General features: G+C 42.0%; 1 protein-coding gene across 7 annotated transcripts in view; it reads left to right on the top strand.

Moving 5' to 3' along the window:
• DENND5B (DENN domain containing 5B) overlaps positions 1 to 25,397 on the top strand; it is a 190,280-nt gene that overhangs the window by 152,531 nt on the left and 12,352 nt on the right. For all 7 annotated transcript variants that reach the window (XM_032248254.1, XM_032248259.1, XM_032248258.1 and 4 more), the window contains 8 exons: positions 2,897 to 3,028; positions 4,616 to 4,768; positions 5,656 to 5,734; positions 7,935 to 8,016; positions 9,808 to 9,936; positions 14,450 to 14,571; positions 21,568 to 21,713; positions 24,696 to 24,814. In XM_032248254.1, the coding sequence (XP_032104145.1) occupies positions 2,897 to 3,028; positions 4,616 to 4,768; positions 5,656 to 5,734; positions 7,935 to 8,016; positions 9,808 to 9,936; positions 14,450 to 14,571; positions 21,568 to 21,713; positions 24,696 to 24,814 (962 nt within the window). The remainder of the gene's footprint in view (positions 1 to 2,896; positions 3,029 to 4,615; positions 4,769 to 5,655; positions 5,735 to 7,934; positions 8,017 to 9,807; positions 9,937 to 14,449; positions 14,572 to 21,567; positions 21,714 to 24,695; positions 24,815 to 25,397) is intronic.

Here is a 25,397-nt window from a genome sequence, read left to right as displayed (position 1 = left end):
TGGCCAGGATGGTCTCAATCTCTTGACCTCATGATCTGCCCACCTTGGCCTCCCAAAGTGCTGGGATTACAGGCATGAGGCACCGTGCCTGGCAGACAGTCCTTAATTTTTAACCCAATAATTGTCTTTAAAAAGTATTCAGGGACCTGATGCAGCGGCTCACACTTTTAATCTCTGTACTTCGGAGTTCAAGGTGGGCAGATCACTTAAGAACAGGAGTTTAAGACCAGCCTGGACAACATGGTAAAACCCCATCTCTACTAAAAATGCAAAAATTAGCTGAGTATGGTGGCATATTCCTGTAGTCCCAGCTACTCAGGAGGCTGAGGCAGGAGAATTGCTTGAACCTGGGAGGCGATGGCTGCAGTGATCCAAGATCATGCCACTGCACTCCAGCCTGGGCAGCAGAGTGAGACTCTGTCTCAGAAAACCAAAAACCAAACAAAAACGGTATTCAGGCTGGGCAGTGGCTCACACCTGTAATCCCAACACTTTGGGAGGCTGAGGCAGGCGGATCATTTGAGGTCGGGAGTTCGAGACCTGCCTAGCCAACATGGTGAAACCCCATCTCTACTAAGAATACAAAAATTAGCCTGGTGTTGTAGCACCTGCCTATAATTCCAGCTACTTGGGAGGCTGAGGCAGGAGAATCACTTGAACCCGGTAGGTGGAGGTTACAGTGAGCCATGATTGTACCACTGTACTCCAGCCTGGCCAACAAAGCGAGAGTCTGTCTTAGAAAGAAAGAAAAAGCAATGGCCCACGCCTGTAGTCCTGACACTTTGGTAGGCTGAGGTAAGTGGATCACTTGAGGTCAGGAGTTTAAGACCAGCCTGGCCAACATAGCGAAACCTCGTCTCTACTAAAAATACAAAAATTAACCGGGTGTGGTGGCGGGCACGTGTAATCTCAGTTACTCTGGAGGCTGAGGCAGGAAAATTGCTTTTTTATCCTGGAGGCGGAGGTTGCGGTGAGCCAAGACCAAGGCACTGCATTTCAGCTTGGGTGACAGAGCAAGACTCCGTCTCAAGAAAAATATAACAAAAACAAAAAACAACTAACTAACCTTCAGGCTGTTTACATAGACCTTATTACATTGGGCTTCTCTGCTGGTAATAGTTGATAGATTTTAAAAATAAAATAAACTCTGCAGACATTTAGTTCCCATACCATTTATGTGTACTTTTTCTGCTTCAAACATTTTTAAGAGGGTAAAAGAAAGAAGGGGAATTTGAGAATTAGAGACAACTATTAAAATGACTGGACTGGAAAAAGACATTATTTCATTAATTTTGCCTTTTATCCCAAAGGTTGGGAAGTAGCAGGTAAACTGATCAGTTGAATCCCTAATCAGTGGGATTTTTTTTCTATTTGTACCAGACTTGACAGATTACTTTTCTTCCAAAGGAGAAATATATTACATGTACAAATTCTCTTTTTTAAAGAATGCAAAAGATTTTACACATCTTCTTTTATAATATCAAGTCCTCTGAAGATAGTAGGGATAGATTTCACATATGTGCCTGTGGGAGGATGTGCCGGCTTGCAGTCTCTGTCTCCCCACTGCCTCCCCCTACCAGCCAATAAACTGCTAGTTTTACTATATAATGTAGAGCACTTATTTTCTAAATATGGTCCTAAGACATTTGGACATTTTAGAAAATTCTGCTGTGTGATGCTGATGTAAACATAAGGTATCTGGATGAACTTTTTTTTTTTGAGATGGAGTCTCACTCTGTTGCCTGGGCTGGAGTGCAGTGATGCTATCTCCACTCACTGCAACCTCCACCTCCTGGGTTCAAGTGATTATTCTTCCTCACCCTCCCAAGTAGCTGGGACTACAGGCATCCACCACCATGCCTGGCTAATTTATGTATTTTTAGTAGAGACGGGTTTTTACCTTGTTGGCCAGGCTGGTATCCAAAGCCTGACCTCTGGTAATCCACCCACCTCGGCCTCTTAAAGTGCTGAGATTATAGGCATGAGCCACCTCCCAGTCTTTGGATGAACTTTTATAGGCAGCATGGAAAGAAAAGAGAGCATATGTCTTACACTAATCACATGTAGTGATTTTAATAGAAATTCACAAACTCCAAAACTCAAGAGCATTTGATTAAGTTTCTGTGATACCTTAGAGTTACCATAAACCCCAAAAGTAACACTGTAATTCCACTTTCTCTTGATTATACAACCAGGCAAGGTAGGGCTTTAGCAAAAACATCACAGAAAGAGGCCTCCTTCATTTGGAGCACATCGTGCTTTTCAGAGTGATTTTATGGCCTTTTTGGGAGGTAGGTGGGCGTGTTTTATGCCCAATTAACAAACTGAGATGCACAAACATTAGTTGATATGCCTGAGTCATAAAATTAGTTACAACCAGATTCTAGAGCTCCTGATTTTACTGTTGTGACTTGATTATAGAGCAAAGGGTTAGATTGGAGAGCACTTCCCAGGAGGCTAGAGGTATGTTAAGTCTCTTGCTATATGGGGAAAGGAATGGAGGAAACTAGTGATCCGAGAACCACTGGGCTCCTGCAGAACCTTGGATTTGTAATCCAGACACCTAAATTTTTTTATCCCAACCACAATCCTGACAATCACAATCTTTTGTATTCCCAATAAAAAGACTAAATGAAATGAAGTGTCATCTCACTTTGAATGAGTTTTAACCTGATGGAGTTTCTGTCACTTTACTTCTCACAGGAGTTAACAGTTGTTGTGGGGTGGCATATGAGCGTCTTCTATCTTTTGGTGCACCAAAACTTTAATTGTTGTTATGCACATACACTTATGGACTTTTTTGCATTTTGTTTGTCTCTGCACTTGTTTGTATAAGGTTAAGAAGATTAGAAGAATAGCTAATGTTTATGCATTAAAAATACTCCTTAATTTTTAGAAATATATGCAAGAGGCACGAAGTTTAGGAAAAAACCTGAGGCAGCCCAAACTGTCAGACCTCTCTCCTGCAGTGATTGCACAGACCAACTGGAAATTCGTAGAAGGCTTATTAAAAGAATGTAGAATGAAGGTATGTATTATTCACTGATGCCAGACAGTGGTGCATTCATGTTTACACCATGTGTGAAGCTAAGATGAACTGAGTTAACCCCCATTTAAGCATGTAATTTTGCTAGAAGAAAACTTGTACTGTGGCATTGACCTCATGTGCTCTTTACTTGGGCATTGAACCTTCATGGGTTCTCCACTGACCGCAGAATCAGTGACATGAGAGCCTTGTGCTATCTTTCTCACCTTTTCAGATATTGCTGTCCTCCTCTCCAACATGAGGAGGTCTTAAACCGCTTGTAATTGCATCAGGAATGTTGTCATCTTATGTGAAAGACAACACTTTTGTTTCTGTGTATGTACCTGTGTGTAACCTTATTTGTGTCTATACATGGTTTGTGTTCCCATAAGGAAAAAGACCTTAGCTGAGTTGCAGGTTTGTAAATATTGCACAACAGTCTTCTCAGATATCTTTGTTTATTGGAGGTAGCAGTACAAATTGACAAAACTTAAAACATCATTTTAACTAATAATTTTATTGATTTATTTGACAGTCATTGAGTACCTTCTCTGCATATTCAATAAATACACTGTTTTCAGCATCAGTATATAGTGGTGAATTAAAATTCTCGCCTAAAAGAGCTATATTCTCGTTCTTACGTTTTATAAAAGCTACTAAGACTGATGCAAATTAACTTAAGTGAAACTGATTTCCATTTTCTTTACATTTTTTGGTACATGCTCGATGAACGAAGAAAAGATAAAAAAGGAAAAGAGAAGGAAAGTCCTGGTTCATTCACAAATTAGAGTTCTCAAAAACTTTAGAGCTGCCCATTTTTATTGTGGTTTTTACCTAAGTGCAGTCAAACTAAATGCAAGAATCTTTAGTATGTATGCTAAGATGCTGGGACAGTGATAGGGCAGGTTGTGGTGGCAGGATGGGGTTCCATATTCTTATAGTACATTTTCTTTTTGTTTGTTTTTGAGACAGAGTCTCACTTTATCACCCAGTAGGCTGGAGTGCAGTGGTGTGATCTCAGCCCACTGCAACCTCCACCTCCTGGGTTCAAGGAATTCTCCTGCTTTAGCCTCCCAAGTAGCTGGGATTATAGGCACACACGACTACTGCCCGGCTACTTTTTATATTTTTAGTAGAGATAGGGTTTCACCATGTTGGCCAGGTTGGTCTCAAACTCCTATCTCTGGTGATCCACCCGCTTCAGCTTCCTAAATGGCTGGGATTATAGGAGTGAGCCACTGCACCCAGCCCTGACAGCACAATTTCTAGGTCTGATGTAATTCCCCTATATCACAGAAGTTAATAATTTGACAATTGTTGTATATAAGCATCTTTTTAACATGGGGATGACTTATAAATATTACCTTATTTTCTCTAGTCACACTCCATTTCTCTTTCAAAATAGTAACATATAAATTACATTACTCCAGTTAGTTGACCACACAGAGATTAAGATTTGTAATCCAAGGTGATTACAAATCTGCAAATAGAAGTATTATGAAGGGAAGCCAAGTCTCCTACTTCAGTAATTGACTTGTTGGTTTCAATTTCACTGCTGGGGTACCTTATGACTGCACGTGATATTCTTAGACAAAACGCATGTTGGTAGAGAAGATGGGACACGAAGCGGTGGAACTTGGCCATGGAGAAGCAAACATCACTGGCCTGGAGGAGAATACCTTGATTGCCAGCCTCTGTGACCTGCTGGAGAGGATATGGAGCCATGGCTTGCAGGTCAAGCAGGTAACAGTTTATGAGATCCTGGTGACATGGCCAGTTAAGAGCCCTGTGAAGAAATGTAACAAGAAGAAAAATATGTCATTAAAAAAAAAAGTAGGTTATTTTGTCACAAGAGGACCAGAAAAGTGCCACAGGCATTTTAATTTCAGAAAAAGAAAATATAACCCACGAGCAGGAGGTGGTTTGGGGATCTTTCCTGCTAAGCAGGAAAGGATAAAATAGCACATTCATTGCAGAGGCTGTATCCCTAGTAAGTTCCATTAAATGTTTGCTTTTGTCACTGTCCAGGAAAAAACTCTAGTAACCAGAATTAACAGTTCCTTACCATTTTAAGTTATCTAATAATTCAGGGTGGAAAAAATTCAAATGATCTCTTTGCTTTTGTCTCTCTAGTCTCCCATTGTGGTTTTTTTTCCTGATGTGTACATGTTTCTTCCTCCCTTTTTCTCTTTCTTTTCTCACTTCGATTTATTGCTGTCATTACCACTTCATATATCCAAACATATTTTACATATAAATGTACACAAGTACATTCTGTTCTGCTACAGCATTTTAATTCCATGGTTACTAATGTAGCCACTGTAGACAGCCCTAATTACATACAACTAAGTAACAACTAAGCTGACATCAGAAATCTTCTTGCCTCCCATGCTGCCCCTTTGCTTAGCTGCTTCCCTTCCCCAGGCTCTTGCCAGTTTTCTCAGTGAGGCAAAGGATGAACTTTATAATACATGCAGAAGATGCTCAGAATGTCACACAGCTAGGAATGGTTTAGCTTGGGTCACCAAACTTCTAAATGGCTATTGGAATATGAATGATTTGGATGAGAAATTATTTTTTGATGAATTGTTTCTTATAAAATGAAATGTTTACACACCTTGTACTTTCAGGGGAAGTCGGCTTTGTGGTCTCATTTAATTCAATTTCAGGACAGAGAAGAGAAACAAGAGCACCTTGCAGAATCACCAGGTATGAGATCGTTGATGAAGAACTGGCAGCATTGGACTATGAGAAGATGCAATACTGTAGGGCCTTGTCTTGATCTCTTTCTCTCTCAAGCTAAAATTTACTCATTTTGCTAATAATGGGATAAAGTAGAAGGAGCAATATTACTTACTAACTGTGAGACCTTGGAAAAAATCATTTGCCCTTTCTGATCTCTTGCTTCCTCTTCTATAAAATAGGGAAAATAAGATTAGCTAGGCTGAAACTGTCATGCTGATCAAGTAAGGTATCGTGTGAAAACCCCCAATGAATTGTAAACAACCCTGCAAGTATACATTACTCTCACTAGCATTAAAATATTTTTTTTCTTAAAAGTTTTATTGCCGGGTGTAGGGTCACACCTGTAATCCCACTACTTTGGGAGGCCAAGGCGGGCGGATCACTTGAGGTCAGGAGCTTGAGACCCGCCTGGCCAACATGGTGAAACCCCGTCTCTACTAAAAATACAAAAATTAGCCAGGCGTGGTGGCACATGCCTGTAGTCCCAGCTACTCAGGAGGCTTAGGCAGGATAATCAATTGAACCCCGGAGGCAGAGGTTGCAATGAGGTGAGATGGTGCCACTACACTCCAGCCTGGGCGACAGAGCAAGACTCCATTAAAAAAAAAAAAAAAAAGTTTTATAACCAGCATTAATGATTTTTCAGGGAAAAAATGTGTACATATGTCTCAAAAATTTCAGGAGTCAAAGCTCTTTTTCAATTTATAGATGACATAACATGTTAGAGGTATCTTAATTTTTAGCTAATTAGAATTATGTAGGGTTTCTTAAGCTAAGTGTTCTACCTACTAGTATTTTTCGCAACAACACAGGGAGCCTGCTTCTCTTTATGTAAAATAACCATTTATTTCACAAAAAGTAGAGGTACCTGTGGGAAGCTAATTGAGATAAAATGCTTTATATTGAATCAGTCATTTTGGAACCTTTTCAAAAAGTATGAATTACTTTGCACATTCACAAATTTTTTTTTAAAAAGTAATTTTTTATTTTTGAGATGGAGTCTCGCTCTTGTCACCCAGGCTGGAGTATAGTGGTGCAATCTTGGCTCACTGCAACCTCTGCCTCCCGAGTTCAAGCAGTTCTCCTGCCTCAGCATCCCAAGTTCCTGGGATTACAGGTGCTAACCACCATGCCTAGCTAATTTTTATATTTTTAGTAGAGACAGGGTTTTGCCATGTTGGCCAGGCTGGTCTCAAACTCCTGACCTCAAGTGATCCACCCACCTCAGTGTCCCAAAGTGCTGGGATTACAGGCATGAGCCACCACACCCAGCTAATTTTGTTTTTTTAGTAGAGACAGTGTTTCTCCATGTTGGTCTGGCTGGTCTCAAACTCCTGACCTCAGGTCCGCCCACCTTGGCCTCCCAAAGTGCTGGAATTACAGGCATGAGCCACTGTGCTAGTCTTAAAGACCCTTTTATTCATCCTTAATTCCTTTTCCCTCACTGCCTCTAGAAGGCAACACTACCCTAAATGTGGTGTTTATTGTTAGAAATGTAGTGTTTAAAATGTATTTAATCAGACAGCTAGGAATATGAGTTTACTACATTTCCATGGAGCTCCTGTAATCAGAATGTCAAGGTGCTGCTGTCCCTGGCTGTAACTATATTTATAAAGATCCAGATCAAGTTTAAAAGGATTCTCTAGTGTCCCTCTCCTCTGCCACTTTTTTCTGTTAAAAAAGTAGAAATGAGACCAGGTGCGGTGACTCATTCCTGTAATCCCAGCATTTTGGGAGGCTGAGGCAGGCAGATCACCTGAGATGAGGAGTCTGAGACCAGCCTGGCCAACATGGTGAAACCTCATCTCTACTAAAAATTTTAAAAAATTAGCCGGGCATGGTGGCGCACACCTGTAATCCCACTACTCTGGAGGCTGAGGCAGGAGAATGGCTTGAACTCGGGAGGTGGAGATTGCAGTGAGCTGAGATCGCACCACTAAACTCCAGCCTGGGCAACAGAGCAAGACTCATCTCAAAAAAAAAAAAAAAAAAGATGCATTGGTGTATGCCCTGAAGTTTAAGTTTTTAAAATTAAAAATTTTTTAATTTAAAATTTAAATGTTTTTAAAATTTGTTCTTATCAAAACAGTTTCAAAGTATTTAGTATGAACTATGTACATTTTTTGTTACTTTTCTAATATGTTGCTGATATTTTTCTACACAGTTGCCCTCGGACCAGAAAGAAGAAAATCTGACTCAGGAGTTATGTTGCCAACGCTCAGGGTCTCTCTTATCCAGGACATGAGGTATTTGTTATTAATACATGTGTTAGCACGCGCTGATAACTTTCAAGTATTTTGTGGCTTTTAACTAAATTGCTTAAATAATTGTGTATTTTTTGCTTATGTATTCTGAAGGAAGCATTTTTTATGATTTTGCTTATTTTATTTTTATTTTTTTATTTTTTTATTTTATTTTATTTTATTTTTTTGAGATGGAGTTTCGCTCTTGTTACCCAGGCTGGAGTGCAATGGCATGATCTCGGCTCACTGCAACCTCCGCCTCCTGGGTTCAGGCAATTCTCCTGCCTCAGCCTCCTGAGTAGCTGGGATTACAGGCACGTGCCACCATGCCCAGCTAATTTTTTGTATTTTTAATAGAGACGGGGTTTCACCATGTTGACCAGGATGGTCTCGATCTCTTGACCTCATGATCCACCCACCTCGGCCTCCCAAAGTGCTGGGATTATATTTTATTTTTATACCGTTGTATCCTTTCCTGACATTAAATTCAAATGGAAAATGCAGCTGAGTTAAAGCATCTCTAAACTATTTTTTTTTTTTTAATTTTAATTTTGAGACAGGGTCTTGCTTTATCACCCAGGCTGGAGTTCAGTGATGCAATCACCACTCACTGCAGCTTCAATTCCCAGGGTCAAGCAATCCTTCTGCCTCAGCCTCCCAAGTAGCTGGGATTACAGGTACCTGCCATCATGCCCAGCTAATTTTTTTGATTTTTAGTAGAGACAGAGTCTTATGTTGCCCAGGCTGGTCTTGAACTCCTGGGCTCAAGTGATTCTCCCACCTCGGCCTCCCAAAGTGCTGGGATTACAGACATGAGCCATCGTGCCCACCCTAAACTGTTTCATAGCTTCTTTTGTTCAGTTTTTAAAACTCCCTTAAATACCTACTACCCACTGATACAAAAAAAAAATTACAAATAATGGCAGGATGTGTGGCAGAACAGTTGCAATCAGGTAGACTTAGTTTGAAGCAAATACAGAATCTGAGAATCATGACTTGCAATTACTGTTAAGAAATCTTTACAAGACATCGCCATATCTAACAGATTTATTGAGAAATGCAGAGACTTTTTTCATTTAAATATTTTAGGTACAATACTTAGTCAACTCTTAACAATGTATGGGTTTAAAGCAAGGTCATAAGATCCAAGTGCAGTGAGTCATGCACTTTGGGAGGCTCAGGGCAGAGAATCACTTGAGACCAAGAGATTGATACCAGCCTGGGCAACATAGCAAGACCTTGTATTTCAAAAATATTTAAAAATAATTAACCAATTAAAGATTATCAGTACAGTCTAACTTATTTTCTCTAATGCCATAGAAAGTAAAATTTCATATTTTCCATATATTGTCCAGTGCAACTTGAAAAGTAATTCAGTGGATTAAAGTTGTGGCTGATATTCAATTACACTATAGAACAATTATTTTGAAAAGAAACAAGTATTCACCCTGTTTCATTACTTTTTTTTGAGAATCAGGAATAACCAAATGCTTGTTTACAGGTATCTATGAGTCTGCTACAAGGACATAATAAAGCCTGAAAGAGTGAATGGGTGTTAAATGCTTTACCTTACGACATTGTCTATGTGCTTGTGTTGTAATGGCAATTATGATGTGAGACTAACTTCATGATTCAGATAGAACCTTCAAAGATTTAATTAACATCAATTGTATATTATCCATTGCTTCCTTTAAGTAGGAAAGAATCCTTTCTGTATCCAGTACTATTCACTCTTCTTTTCTAGTCAGGGTTATCCTTAAGATCTGTATCTTTGATGTTGCCACTATTCTTTAGGCATATTCAGAACATGAGTGAGATCAAGACTGATGTTGGACGAGCTCGGGCATGGATAAGACTGTCTCTAGAAAAGAAGCTCTTGTCCCAGCACCTTAAGCAGTTGCTTTCTAACCAACCACTCACCAAGTAAGATACCATCTTTGATACATTTCTGTTTCAAATTTGATACATTTGTTACATTTTTGTATACATACCTGTGTGCATACAAAGCAAGTTGCATAAACTGACAAACTGGCTTCTTCAGTATGCAGTGCTGTTTCCTGTGCACATGCGTTCTTCTTTATCTAACAGGCATGTGCTTTAAAAATCCTGTCTTGATGTAATACTTGATTATTTTGGGGAGGACACACCAAATTTAACAGCCACAGCCCAGAGTGCAGTTGGGTGTGGTGGCTATTACCTGTAATCCTAACATTTTGGGAAGCCAAGGTGGGCGAATCACTTGAGTCCAAGAATTCAAGACCAGCCTGGGTAACATGGTGAAACCCTGTATCTTCAAAAAATACAAACATTAGTCAGGTGTGGTGCTGTGTGCCTATAGTCCTAGCTACTTGGGAGGCTGAGGTGGGAGGATTGCTTGAGCCCGGGAGGCACAGGTTGCAGTGAGCCAAGATTGTTCCACTGCACTCCAGCCTGGGCAATAGAGCAATACCTCTGTCTCAAAAAATCCCAGCACTTTGGGAGGCCAAGGCAGGCAGATGACCTGAGGTCAGGAGTTTAAGACCAGCCTGGCCAACATGGTAAAACTCTGTCTTTACTAAAAATACAAAAATTAGCAGAGTGTGGTGACACACGCCTGTAGTCCTGGCTATTCAGGAGGCTGAGGCAGGGGAATCACTTGAACTTGGGAGGCAGAGGTTGCAGTGAGCCAAAATCGCATCACTGCACTCCAGTATGGGCTACGGCATGAAATTCTGTCTCAAAAAAAAAAAAGGCCAGATTGCTCTGCTAGAATCAGGCAAAAAGCTAGCTAGTTTACACAAGCTGATGGTAACATCCAAAAGATAGTTTGAATTTACATAAACATTATATTGTAAAAAAAAAAAAAAATACAGACAAAACCTGGAGTAAAAAAAGAAAAAACAAAATACTATAAGGAGGTCCCAGTAAAGGGCTTGTTCTGAGAGCCTTGCATTCAGTAGTTTAGGGCAAGGCTTCCCAACTGGGCTATGGACCATTACTGCTTGGTGGCCTATTAGGAACCAGGGCCGCACAGCAGGAAATGAGCTGAGGGCAAGCTGGTATTACCACCAAAGCTCCACCTCCTGTCAGATCAATGGCATTAGATTATCAAAGGAGCACAACTCTAATGCCTGACGATCTGAGGTGAAACAATTTTATTCTGAATCCACCTCCCCATCCCCCGCCCCTGCAACGGCCATAGGAAAATTATCTTCCATGAAACCAGTCCCTGGTGCCGGCTGGTTTAGAGCCCGGAAACCGGTGACGTACTTGTCAGCTAATTGTTAAGTGTTTTAATTGCTTCTATTTACTCTATCAAGAAACTTTGAGGTCAGGCGCAATGGTTCACACCTGTAATCCCAACACTTTGGGAGGCCAAGGTAGGCAGATCACTTGAAGTCAGGAGTTCGAGATCAGCCTGGCCAACATGGTGAAACCCCGTCTCTACAAAAAATACAAAAATTAGCTAGATGTGGTAGCACATGCCTATAATCCCAGCTACTTGGGAGGCTGAGGCACGAGAATCACTTGAGCCTGGGAGGTGGAGGTTGCAGTGAGCCAAGATTGTGCCACTGCAATCCAGCCTGGGCAACAGAGCGAGGCCCTGTCTCAGAAAGAAAAAGAAGACGCTGTCTTGGATGAAATATATTGCTTTTATTTACATTAGTGCTAACTTGAAGGCTAAGGACTTGTCTTCTCAGGAGCAAAGTTATGCAGAGAATTCAACAAAGACCTCAAACATGACATCTATTAGAGTCTCATCATGGTAACCCAATGCTTTTTGTAATTTTGCATTTGTACACATCACACTTGGATTACATACCCCCTGGAGCATTTTCAGATGAGTCTTAATGTCCAAAGAGTAGGTTTGATAAACAATAAAGCGTCACATATAGCCTGTAAACCTGATCTTGTTTTCTTAAAACTGGCATTTTTTTGTTTTTTGTATGTTTGGGTTTTTTTTCAAATTATAAAAATTATTGGCCAGGCTTGGTGGCTCATGTGTGTAATCCCAGCACTTTGGGAGGCTGAGACGGGCAGATCACGAGATCAGGAGATCAAGACCATCCTGGCCAACATGGTAAAATCCCGCCTCTACTAAAAATACAAAAATTAGTTGGGCATGGTGGCACATGCCTGTAATCCCAGCTACTTAGGAGGCTGAGGCAGGAGAATCACTTTAACCAGGGAGTCAAAGGTTGCAGTGAGCCGAGATCATGCCACTGCACTCTAGCCTGGGCAACAGAGCGAGACTCTGTCTCAACAAAAAATAAAGGCTGGGCTAGGTGGCTCATGCCTGTAATCCCAACCCTTTGGGAGGCCGAGGCAGGCAGATCACCTGAGGTCAGGAGTTCGAGACCAGCTTGACCAACATGGAGAAACACTGTCTCCACTAAAAATACAAAATTAGCTGGGCATGGTGGCACATGCCTGTAGTCCCTGCTACTTGGGAGACTGAGGCAGCAGAATTGCTTGAACCCAGGAGGCAAGAGGTTGCAGTGAGCCGAGATCATGCCATTGTACTCCAGTGTAGGCAACAAGAGTGAAACTCCATCTCAAAAAAAAAAAGTTATTTATGCCTATAGAGGCCAAAGTACAAAGAGGAAAATGATAATCACTTATAATCCTACTATATAAAGAATAATACTGAGTATTTCACATTTTCTTCTGTACGTTTCTGCTATGCATGTTCGCTTATTAAGATATACTATATTTGCAATTAAATATCATCCTTTTTATTAGATTAACAGTGTACCATAAACATTTCACCATATCACAAGAGTTTAAACTCTGAGGTCCAAATGCCTGTGTTCGAATATTGCCTTCCCTATTTACTGTTTGAATGGCCTTGGACAAGATACTTAACTTTCCTGTATCTTTCTTTTCCCCATCTTTAAAATGACACCAGGCTGGGCGTGGTGGTTCCTGTAATGCCAGCACTTTGAGAGGCCAAGGTGGGAGGAACACCTTGAGCCTAGGAGTTCAAGACCAGCCTGGACAATAATTGTGAGACTCCATCTCTACTAAAAATAAAAAATTAGCTGGCGTGGTAGCATGCACCTGTGGTCCCAGCAGCTTGGGAGGCTGAGATGACAGGGTAACTCAAGCCCAGGAGGTCAAGGCTGCAGTGAGCTGTTACTGCATCACTGCACTCCAGCCTGGGTGAAAGAGCAAGACTTCATCTCAAAAAAAAAAAGGGGCGGGGGGACACTAATAGACTTTAAGTGTTTAATGAAATCTTTGCCCCATTTCATCTGTATCTTTAGGACTGAGTTCTAAAAAGTAAAATTGATGAGTCAAGGGATATGATTGGTTTAAAATAATTGTTACCTGAATTGCTTTCCTGAAATTTTTAGTCCCATCAGCTGTGAGAATGGCATTCATTTCTTCCTTGTCAACACTGGTCATCACTTTTAAGTCTTTATTAGTTTGATAGATACAATAGATGCATTCTCTTCTTTAATTACTAAAATAGATGCATTTTTTCTTTAATTACTAGTTAAATTGAAAGTGTTATATTAACTGTCCTTTTTAATGAATTGCCTATTCTTTTTTTTTTTTTTAAGATGGAGTTTCACTCTTGTTGCCCAGGCTGGAGTGCAATGGTGCAATCTCAGGTCACTGAAAGCTCCACCTACCGGATTCAAGCAATTGTGCCTCAGCCTCCCAAGTAGCTGGGATTACAGGCATGCGCTACCACACCTGGCTAATTTTGTATTTTTAGTAGAGACAGTGTTTCTCCATGTTGGTCAGGCTAGTCTCGAACTCCCGACCTCAGGTGATCCACCTGCCTCTGCCTCCCAAAGTGCTGAGATTATAGGCATGAGCCACTATGCCAAGCCAAATTATCTATTCTTTCAAGATTAAAGGTATTTGTCTAAGAGGAGCTATTTATTTTTAGCCAAGGCATAATGGGGGCCAGGCTCAGTGGCTCATGTCTATAATCCCCCAACACTTTGCAAGACTAAGACGGGAAGATCACTTGAGTCCAAGAGTTCAAGGCCAGCCTGGGCAATATAGCAAGACCCCATCTTAGAAAAAAGAAGACATAATGGGAAAAAAACAAAAGACAAAAAAAGATGGCCGGGCGCAGTGGCTTATGCCTGTAATCTTAGCACTTTGGGAGGCTGATGCAGGTGGATCACCTGAGGTCAGGAGTTCAAATCAGCCTGGCCAACATGATGAAACCCCTTCTCTACTAAAAATACAAAACTTAGCTGGGCATAGTGGCACATCCCAGCTATTCGGGATGGTGAGACAGGAGAATTGCTTAAACCTGGGAGGCGGAGATTGCAGTGAACTGAGATCATGCCATTGCACTCTAGCATGGGCAGCAAGAGAGAAGCTCCATCTAAAAAACAGAAAGACATAATAAAAAGCATGAGAAATACATGATACTACTGTCTTTTTTTTTTCTTTGACACTACTGTCTTGTGCTTGTCTTACCCTTTCCTAGGAAGCTTTATAAGCGATATGCTTTTCTACGTTGTGAAGAAGAGAGAGAGCAGTTTCTTTACCACCTTCTTTCTCTCAATGCTGTGGACTATTTCTGCTTCACCAGTGTGTTCACTACTATCAGTAAGTCTAGAGAATTGACTGTTAAGTGAGGGGTTACTGAGGTGACTAATGGAATAAAAGCATTTATATTTTTAAACGCAAGATATGCCTTAGTACATGTGACACTGTGACATACCCCCAGATCTCTGTTTAGGAATAAAGAATATTCCCCAAATGCTAGGAGTGCTACAGGAAACTCTTGGCTGTCAGGCTGTGGTGAATGCCTTACTAAAGAAAAGTACCTCACTAGAGATGATCCCTTCTGCCAAGGCCAGCTAGCATGACTGAACAAAGGGCTGTATCTTAGTCCCAGAGCTCACCATGGGGGTCAGATGAGGACTTCACTGAGACTGCCTCAAAGCTTAACATCTTGCTTAACCAGTCCTGCTCTCCTTCTCACACGTTGATCCCAGGAGCAGCACTGTGCATGCTAATTTCTGACTCAGAGATTGCTTTCCAAGAAACTCAGTCTTTGATAGGAAATGTTACCTACAATATATGTGAAAAGGAATGTTTTATAAATGAATATTCCAGTATCTTAACTAAAACACATAAATTCAAAGTATCTGTATATGATAATAATAAACTTATATAATTAGACATCATTCAACTTTGGAAGGAAATGCTGATTGGAGTTCTTTGGGGTTTTATTTTATATTTTTTTGAGACCGAGTCTCACTGTCACCCAGGTTGGAGTGCAGTGGCATGATCTTGGCTCAACGCAGCCTCCACCTCCCGGGTTCAAGTGATTCTCCTGTCTCAGCCTCCTAAGTAGCTGGAATTACAGGCACACCCCACCACACCTGGCTAATTTTTATATTTTTAGTAGAGACGGAGTTTCACCATAGAGACGGGCTTGTCTCAAACTCCCTCAAGTGATCCACCTGCCCCAGCCTCTCAAAGTGCTGGGATTACAGGCATGAGCCACCATGCCTCACCTGGAGATTTTTTGTTGTTGTTTTGTTTGTTTTTGAGACAGCATCTGGTGCTGTTGACCAGGCTATGCAGTGGCGTGACCTTGGGTTACTGCAGCCTCCACCTCCTGGGTTCAAGCAATTCTTCTGCCTCAGCCTCCCAACTAGCTGGGATTACAGGTATTTGTCACCATGCCCGGCTAATTTTTGTATTTTTAGTGAAGACAGGGTTTCACCATGTTGGCCAGGCTGGTCTCAAACTCCTGACCTCAGGTGAGCCACCCATCTCAGCCTCCTAAAGTGCTAGGATTACAGGCGTGAGCCATGGCACCTGGCCAAGAGAGGTATTTTTTTTATAGAAAACTGAAATATAGCCGGGCACGGTGGCTCAAGCCTGTAATCCCAGCACTTTGGGAGGCCAAGGCGGGCAGATCACGAGGTCAAGAGATCGAGACCATGGTGAAATCCCATCTCTACTAAAAAATACAAAAGTTAGCTGGGCGTGGTGGTGCATACCTGTGGTCGCAGCTACTCAGGAGGTTGAGGCAGGAGAATTGCTTGAACCCAGGAAGTGGAGGTTGCAGTGAGCCGAGATCACGCCACTGCACTCCAGCCTGGCGCCTGGCAGCAGAGCAAGACTCTGTCTCAAAAAAAAAAAAAAAAAAAAAAAAGGCCGAAATATAGCATTTATTCTTTTCTTCATTGCTAATTCTTATTTGCAATGGGTCTTCTTTCCTACTTTGGAGAATTTTGACTTGTATCAATTAGGGATTGCATTTAGTGGCAGGTATCAGAAACTTGAAAACCTATGGTTGAAACAGCTTAGTAATTTCACTTACATAATAAAGGTCTCAAGGTAGGCAGTGGGCAGTGCTGTCACTGACCCAGGCTCATTGTCCCTTCTCCCTTAGACATGCTCCGTGTGTGCTAGTTACCTCATGGTTTCAGCATGGCTGTTCTCAACATACCTTCTAGCAGGAAGGAGAGAGTGCCAGGGAGGGGCAGAATCTGTGCTAGAAAGACATAATTTTCCAAAAAATCTCAATAAATATCACTAACATTTCACTGGCCAGAATTGTGTAGGTTTAGCTTTCCAGTCTCTGGTAATGGCAAAGGAAAAGAGAATTGGCATGGGGATTAGACCAGCCTATAATCCTGTCAAGTTACTATTTGTTGATTAGGTTACTGCAGGTACAAGAAACTAAGAAGTTATATACAGTTTTAAAATCGAAGAGGCCAGGTGCAGTGGCTCACGCCTGTAATTCTGGCACTTTGGGAAGGGGCAAGGCGGGTGGATCATATGAGGTCAGGAGTTTGGGACTGACCTGGCCAATATGGTGAAAAATCATCTCTACCAAAAAATACAAAAGTAGCCAAACGTGGTGGTGCGTGCCTATAGTCCGAGCTATTCTGGAGCCTGATAAAGGAGAATCACTTGAACCTGAGAGGCAGAGGTTGCAGTGAGTCAAGGTCACGCCATTTCACTCCAGCCTGGGTGACAATGTGAGACTGTATCTCTAAATAAATAAGAAGAAATAGTAGTAGAGGTTGTTAGGATTCCTAAGGTCCTCCTTATATCTGTAGATTTCCCTTCATCTGAGTAACTCTTTCAATTTGAGGAATTCTTCATGAAAGAAAATTTTAAATTTAATTATATTGCTTTTCCATACTTAAACTATGAAATCACTGTTGTGCATCTGTGGGCCTTTTGCAGCCACAGAACTGCTGACCCTAAACATGCCTTTTTCTGCAGGTTTTCTTATCCTATCAATGCAAGAAATGAGAGAAGCCTCTGGCACTTAATAGTCTTATGCTAACCTCTTCCGCTTTCAGTTTCAAAACTCATTTGATTCTGATGATTACTAAACCATAAAAGTATGGCCTTTTCTCTGAGCCAAAATAAAAGGACATGAATGGAGACTATTCACCTAACATAAAGAAAGCCATTTATGTAAAATTAAGGAAATGAACCATTTATCTGATGCACTTTCCTCATCTAAGAGTGCACTGAACCATGAGCTCATACTGTCAGGCTGTATCTAGGCACCTTCAGTAAATGTTTTTCATCCTATGTGTAGATCTTTCAAGGAGGGCTTCAAACACCCCCCCTCTTATGATCAAATGAGAAGAAATACCAAGGATACCAACAAAAAATACTGATTCTACCCTACTTTAAAAAGAAAACCAGACTGGGCATGGTAGCTCATGCCTGTAATCCCAGCACTTTGGGAGGCAGAGGTGGCAGATCATCTGAAGTCAGAAGGTTGAGACCAGCCTGGCCACCATGGAGAAATGCTGTCTCTACTAAAAGTACAAAAATTAGCTGGGCATAGTTGGCGCATGCCTGTAATCCAAGCTACTCCAGAGGGTGAGGCAAGAGACTCGCTTGAACCTGGGAGGTGGAGGTTGCAGTGAGCCGAAATCGCCCCACTGCACCCTAGCCTGGGCATCAGAGCAAAACTCCATCTTAAAAAATATATAAGGCTGGGCGCAGTGGCTCATGCCTGTAATCCCAGCACTTCGGGAAGCCGAGGTGGGTGGATCACCTGAGGTCAGGAGTTTGAAACCAGCCTGACCAACATGGTGAAACCCTGTGTCTACTAAAAATAGAAAATTACTCAGGTGTGGTGGTGCATGCCTGTAATCCCAGCTACTCAGGAGGCTGAGGCAGGCGAATCACTTGAACCTGGCCAGCAGAGGTTGCACCACTGCATTCCAGTCTGGGCAATAGAGTGAGACTCCGTCAAAGAAATACATACAGACATACATACATGGCAGGTGGCTCACACCTGTAATCTTAACACTTTGGGAGGCCAAGGCTGGCCTATCTCTTGAGCTTAGGAGTTCGAGACCAGCCAGGGCAACATGGCGAAACCCTGTCTCTACTATAATTACAAAAAAAAAAAAAAAAAAATAGCTGGGCATAGTGGTGCACACCTGTGGTCTCAGCTACTCAGGAGGCTGAAGTGAGAGGATCACTTGAACCCAGGAGATGGAGGTTGCAGTGAGCTGAGATCGTGCCACTGCACTCTAGCCTGGGTGACAGAGTGAGACCCTGTCTCAAAAAATTTTTTTATATTATAAAACAGGCCAGGTGCAGTGACTCATGCCTGGAATCCCAGCACTTTGAGAGTCCAAGGCGAGAGGATCACTTGAGTCCAGTTCAAGACCAGCCTGGGCAACATAGTAAGACCCTGTCTCCACAAAAGAACAATTAAAAAGTTAGCTAGGGCCAGGCACAGTGGCTCACGCCTATAATCCTAGCACTTTGGGAGGCCGAGATGGGTGGATTGCCTGAGCTCAGGAGTTTGAGACCAGCCTGGGCAACACGGTGAAACTACGTCACTACTAAAATACAAAAGAAATTAGCCTGGTGTGGCAGCGTGCACCTGTAGTCCCAGCTACTTGGGAGGCTGAGGTAGGAGAATTGCTTGAACCCCAGAGGCAGAAGTTACAGTGAGCCAAAATCACAGCAGTGTACTCCAGCCTGGGTGACAGAGCGAGACTCTGTCTCAAAAAAAAAAAAAAAAAAAAAAAAGGCTTGGCCGTGCACGGTGGCTCACGCCTGTAATCCCAGCACTTTGGGAGGCTGAGGTGGGCAGATCACGAGGCCAGGAGATCGAGACCATCCTGGCTAACACTGTGAAACCCCGCCTCTACTAAAAATACAAAAAATTAGCCAGGTGTGTTGGCATGCACCTGTGGTCCCAGCTACTTGGGAGGCTGAGGCAGAAGCATCGCTTGGACCCAGGAGGCAGAGGTTGCAGTGAGCCAAGACTGTGCTACTGCACTCCAGCCTGGGCGACAGAGTGAGACTTCGTCTCAAAAAAAAAAAAAAAAAAAAAAAAGTTTAAAAAAAAGTTAGCTAGGGGCTGGGCTCAGTGGCTCATGCCTGTAATCCCAGCACTTTGGGAGGTCGAGGGAGGTGGATCGCCTGAGGTCAGGAGTTCAAGACCAGCCTGGCCAACATGGGAAAACCACTTCTCTACTAAAAATACAAAAATTAGCTGGGCAAGGTGGTGGGTGTCTGTAATCCTAGCTACTCGGGAGGCTGAGGCTGGAGAATCACTTGAATCCAAGAGGCAGGGGTTGTAGTGAGCCGAGATCATTCCACTGCACTCCAGCCTGGGCAACAAGAGTGAAACTCCATCTCTAAATAAATAAGTAAAGTTAGCCAGGTGTAATAGCATGCACCTGTAGTCCTAGCTACTGGGGAGGCTGGGGTGGGAGGATCACTTGAGCCCAGAGGTCAGGGCTTCAGTGAACTCTGATTGGGCTGCCGCACTTCAGACTGGGCGACAGAGCTAGATACTGTCTCTAGAAAACAAAAAACTAGAAACGTATAGCTGTGATGGACAAAAATACTATGTGCTTAAACCGTCTCTCCCCATTTTGTTTTGAGACAGGGTCTCACTCTATTGTCCAGGCTGGAGTGCAGTGGTGGGATCAGAGTTCCCTACATCCTTGACCACCCTGCCTCAAGGGATCCTCCCTCCTCATCCTCCTGAGTAGCTAGGACTACAGGTGTACACCACTATACCTGGCTAATTATTATTTTTATTTTTTTATAGAGACAAGTTCTCACTTTGTTGTCCAGGCTGGTCTTGAACTCCTGAGCACAAGTGATCCACCCACCTCAGTCTCCCAGAGTGCTAGGTAGGATTATAGACATGAGCCCCCACACCTGGCCCTAGCCTCGTTTTTTTTTTAAGACAGGAATCTCATCTTTTGCCCAGGCTAGAGTGCAATAGTGCGATTGCACCTCAATGCAGCCTCTACCTCCTGAGTTCAAGCAGTTCCCCTACCTCAGCCTCCCAAGTAGCTGGGATCACATGTGCGTACCACTATACCTGGCTGATTTTTTTTTTTGTATTTTTAGTAGAGATGGGGTGTCACCATGTTGGCCAGGCTGGTCTCAAAATCCTGACATTAAGTGATCCACCTGCCTCCACCGCCCAAAGTGCTGGAATTACAGACCTGAGCCACAGTGCCCAGCCCTGTCCCCATTTTTTAAAAAGAGAAGGGAGGGCCAGGCACGGTGGCTCATGGCTGTAATCCCAACACTTTGGGAGGCCAAGGCAGGCAGATTACCTGAGGTCAGGAGTTCAAGAGCAGCCTGGCCAACCTGGTGAAACCCCGTCTCTACTAAAAGTACGAAAATTAGCTGGGCGTGGTGGCAGGTGCCTGTAATCCAGCTATTCAGGAAGCTGAGGCAGGAGAATCGCTTGAACCGGTGAAGCAGAGGTTGCAGTGAGCTGAGATCGCGCCACTGCACTCCATCCTGGGCAACAGGAAAGAGACTCTACATCAAAAAAAAAAGGGAGGACAAGCCTGATAACTAACCTTTCGTGCTTCCACATTTGAGCAAAGGACAGTGATAGGACAGTGACATCTAGTGGTGTGCCTGTGGAAGAGCCTTCAGAAGGAAAAGGTTTCATACAGATCTCTTTCCTGGTCTTGACTCTCCCCAGGCTTCTCTTGCACATGAGTCACCTTAATAGCTTTCCAAGTTGTGGTTTATAGACTTCATGGTATGTCTAGAGTGGAGGTTCCATTTTTTATTATTTGTGGGCTTTGCATATTGTTCTGTAAACTTGGGATGGGAAAGTTCTGAAGTCCAGTGCTTTAAAGCATTGCCTAAGAAACTTAGCAACAGTGGGGTACTGTCCAAGAAGTCATCCACCCCTCTTTTTATATAAAACCGTATAAGTAATCATGTTCATTTCTACTCAATTTTGGTACAAAATTAATTTTTAAGAAAATATAAGCAATTAAAACAATATGCACAATCAATGTTTATATCTTTAGGTATTCTGGTACTATGAGATTATTCATACATTTAATGGTGATATATGCACCATACATACATGATTATATACATGCTGTGAAAAACACTGCTACAAGTATTGAAACTTCTGGTTTACAAACTAGATCTCATCTTTCCAGACTGAAACTTTATGATCTCAACTTTTCATGTAAGTACATCTTGATAGATCATAAAAAGCAAATTTATCAGTGAAAACCAACACAGTTCTTAATGTATGTTTTGTTATAAGGATAATTTTATTCCAGCTTTTTATTAATTTCTGCGTTTTTCTTTCAGTGATTCCATATAGGTCAGTGATCATCCCAATCAAAAAGCTAAGCAATGCAATCATCACATCAAACCCCTGGATCTGTGTATCAGGAGAACTAGGAGACACTGGAGTAATGCAGATTCCCAAAAACCTCCTTGAAATGACTTTTGAGGTAGGTTCAGCTAACACCTTTTCTAGCAGAAAGTATCACTTGTAGTTTTACAGATGGATTCTGTCTGGCTTTTTCATTTTTCCTTGAATCAAATAAAATAGAGGAGCACTCAAAGCATGCAGGATCATTTTTGTGATTATATGCCTAAACAGCGTATACTAATTTGTTTTGTATTTTCATTGTGAAGCTCTATTTTTCACTCGTAATGGTGTACTTTGGGGCTTTACCAGGTCCTCTCTCATTATTTTCAGGGTCTAGCACAGATCCTAGCAAGCAAGAAATATTCAAATAAATGTTTTCTCCACAGTGGTTCTCCTCCCTACTGTAAAATGCTTTCTGCCCAAACCTGGTCATCTTGTGGCAAAAGGACAGGAGAGCTGATATTCATGCTTATGGATTTTATTTATTTTATTTTATTGTTTATTTATTTATTTTGAGACAGAGTCTTGCTCTGTCGCCCAGGCTGGAGTGCAGTGATGTGATCTTCACTCATTGTAACCTCTCCCTTCCGGGTTCAAGCATGTGCTTATGGATTTTAGAACATATGGTGACATTTATAGAGTGAGTTTATAAAAATGCCTTTTGGCTGAGTGCAGTTACTTATGCCTATAATCTTAACACTTAGCGAGTGGATTGCTTGAGCCCAGGAGTTCGAGACTAGCCTGGGCAACATGATGAGACCCAGTCTCTACAAAAAATACAAAAATTAGCCAGGCATGGTGGCATGCACCTGTAGTCCAGCTACTTGCAGGGCTGAGGTCACTTGAGCCCAAGAGACAGAGGGTGCAGTGAGCCAAGTTTGTGCCACAGCACTCCAGCTTGGGCGACAGAGTGAGACCTTGTCTCAAAAACAAAACAAAACAAAAAACAACGTTTTGATATTGTAGTCAATTTTCAGGTTTTACTTGGTGAGTTAGTTCCATGTGTTTGAGCCTACACATGGGTTGATCTTGGTGGAGGAAGAGGACAAATGACTGCTGTGTTTGAGGAAGGAAATGGTACTAAATGAATGTCCCATTCGCATGTTTCTTGGGGTCTCAGAATAGCAGTTTCCACTTAGAGTCATGATGCCCCCAGGAGCCCAGTTTGGCCTTATCCATGCAGTAGACTCACAGCCATCTGTATATAAAATATTAAAACCCTTGGCTTTTCTTCATCTGCCAATAATGGAACTACATTAAAAATCCTGTCATTGCTATTTCTAAGCTGTCTCTCTCATATCTACCTACTTCTTTCCAGTTCTGCTGCACAACTAATTCAAGATGCCATCATCCCTGAGCTAGAGCATGGGGATGCCTTCTCACTGACATACAAAGAATAAAGTGCTTTAAGAATTCATAGCTCTAATTCATACAAAACATAGAGTGAATAAAACCTAGTATTCGCTAACATAACAGGGTGACTATAGTTAAAAATAACTTAATTATGCATTTTAAAATAACTAAAAGAGTAGAATTGGATTGTCACACAAAAGATAAATGTTTGAGGTGACAGATACCACATTTACCCTGATGTAATTATTGGGCATTGCATGCCTATATCAAAATACTTCAATCCATAAATATACACATTTGCTAGGTACCCACAAAAATTTTAAATTAACCAAAAAGAAGAACTTATAATCCTAATGTTCTCATCCAACACATAGTTGGGGTCAGTGATCTTTTCATTATCTGGTTTTAGAAGTCACAATTTAATTAGTGTTTATTTTCACTATTCCCATTATCATTGCTTTATTTTGTACTTGTCCACAAAGGGCCAGTGAAGATAACTTACTGATAGCTATGCCTTTCAATAAATAGCTTCAAAGACTTCTAGTATATGCAGTCTGATGTCAGTTCTGCCTGAGTATCTTATTGGAACAGAAAAATACCAACATCTCATGTACCCTATAAATATATATACCTACTATGTACCCACAAAAATTTTTTTTTTTTTTTTTTTTTTGAGACGGAGTTTCGCTCTTGTTACCCAGGCTGGAGTGCAATGGCGCGATCTCGGCTCACCGCAACCTCCGCCTCCTGGGTTCAGGCAATTCTCCTGCCTCAGCCTCCTGAGTAGCTGGGATTACAGGCACACGCCACCATGCCCAGCTGAATTTTTGTATTTGTAGTAGAGACGGGGTTTCACCATGTTGACCAGGATGGTCTCGATCTCTTGACCTCATGATCCACCCGCCTCGGCCTCCCAAAGTGCTGGGATTACAGGCTTGAGCCACCGCGCCTGGCCTCAAAAATTTTTTTTAAAAAGAAAAATATCAGTGTCCGTGCTTTTTAAAATCTATAATTGTTTTCTTGACCTCTCTGTAACTAAACAGCAAGCATCTTTTTCCTGTTTTCTTTTTTTTTTTTTCTTTTTGAGACAGAGTTTCGCTCTTGTTACCCAGGCTGGAGTGCAATGGTGCGATCTCGGCTCACCGCAACCTCTACCTCCTGGGTTCAAGCAATTCTCCTGCCTCAGCCTCCCGAGTAACTGGGACTACAGGCGTGCGCCACCATGCCCAGCTAATTTTTATATTTTTAATAGAGACGGAGCTTCACCATGTTGACCAGGATGGCCTTGGTCTTGATTATAGCCTCCAAAGTGCTGGGATTACAGGCCTGAGCCACTGTACCCGGCCTCCTGTTTTTTAAATTCTCATCCTACAAGGCACAAGTCACTGTCTCAGTCATGTTTCTGGGTTCCCCAAGTAGAAGTAACTGTTCCCTTCCCAGCGTTCTTCTAGCACTTTTTACATCCCTAATCTAGCACTGTGTACAGTCCCCCTCATTTGGTAATGTCCATATGTCTCCCATCTCATTATGTAGGAGCTCCCTGAGAACAAGAAATACATGTGAATATATTTCTCTAGTGGATAGCTGAATACATTATGTAGGGTTGGTCTCTGCAGTTGTTAAATTAGACAGAACCAAAGTACCTGTAAAGCTGAGATGTAGCAGGATGGAATTGGGTACTAAATAACCTAAGGTCCTGTCCTTACAGTGCCAGAACTTGGGGAAGCTGACCACTGTTCAGATTGGCCATGATAACTCCGGACTGTTAGCCAAATGGCTAGTGGATTGTGTCATGGTCAGAAATGAAATCACAGGACATACGTACAGGTAAGTAAATGGCCTTGGGAACTCAGAATTCTTTAAGATTCTTCAGATGAGAAAAGGTTTAAGAATTGTTTAAACTCTTCCACTTGCCTTCTGAATTTTAGCGGTTTTGTTAGGGGGAGGGATTATTTTTGTTTAAGTTATACAAAATTGCCCCCTAAAAACCTTTTTTTTTTTTTTTTTTATGAGACAGTGTTTCTCTCTTGTCGCCCAGGCTGGAGTGCAGTGGCACGATCTCGGCTCACTGCAACCTTGGCCTCCCAAGTTCAAGAAATTCTCATGCCTCACCCTCCCGAGTAGCTGGGATTACAGGCCCCTACCATTATGCCCCGCTAATTGTTGTATTTTTAGTAGGGATGGAATTTTGCCATGTTGGCCAGGCTGGTCTCAAACGCCTAATGTCAAGTGATCCGCCTGCCTCAGCCTTCCAAAGTGCTGGGATTACAGGCATGAGCCACCACACCCGGCCTCAAAAAACTTTTTAAAACAACAGATGTTTGCTGCTATTGCTTAGTCCACAAGTGTTGAAAAGATTAGTATAACTATCAGAAAAAGAAAGCCTAAAATAACTTCAGTAGGAGGAAAA

Source organism: Sapajus apella, unplaced genomic scaffold, assembly GCF_009761245.1.
Source record: "Sapajus apella isolate SASKATOON/1434 unplaced genomic scaffold, GSC_monkey_1.0 scaffold66, whole genome shotgun sequence".
Classification (NCBI taxonomy): domain Eukaryota; kingdom Metazoa; phylum Chordata; class Mammalia; order Primates; family Cebidae; genus Sapajus; species Sapajus apella.
The sequence above is the reverse complement of the archived record's forward strand: the minus strand, read 5'-3'. Positions and strand labels throughout refer to the sequence as shown.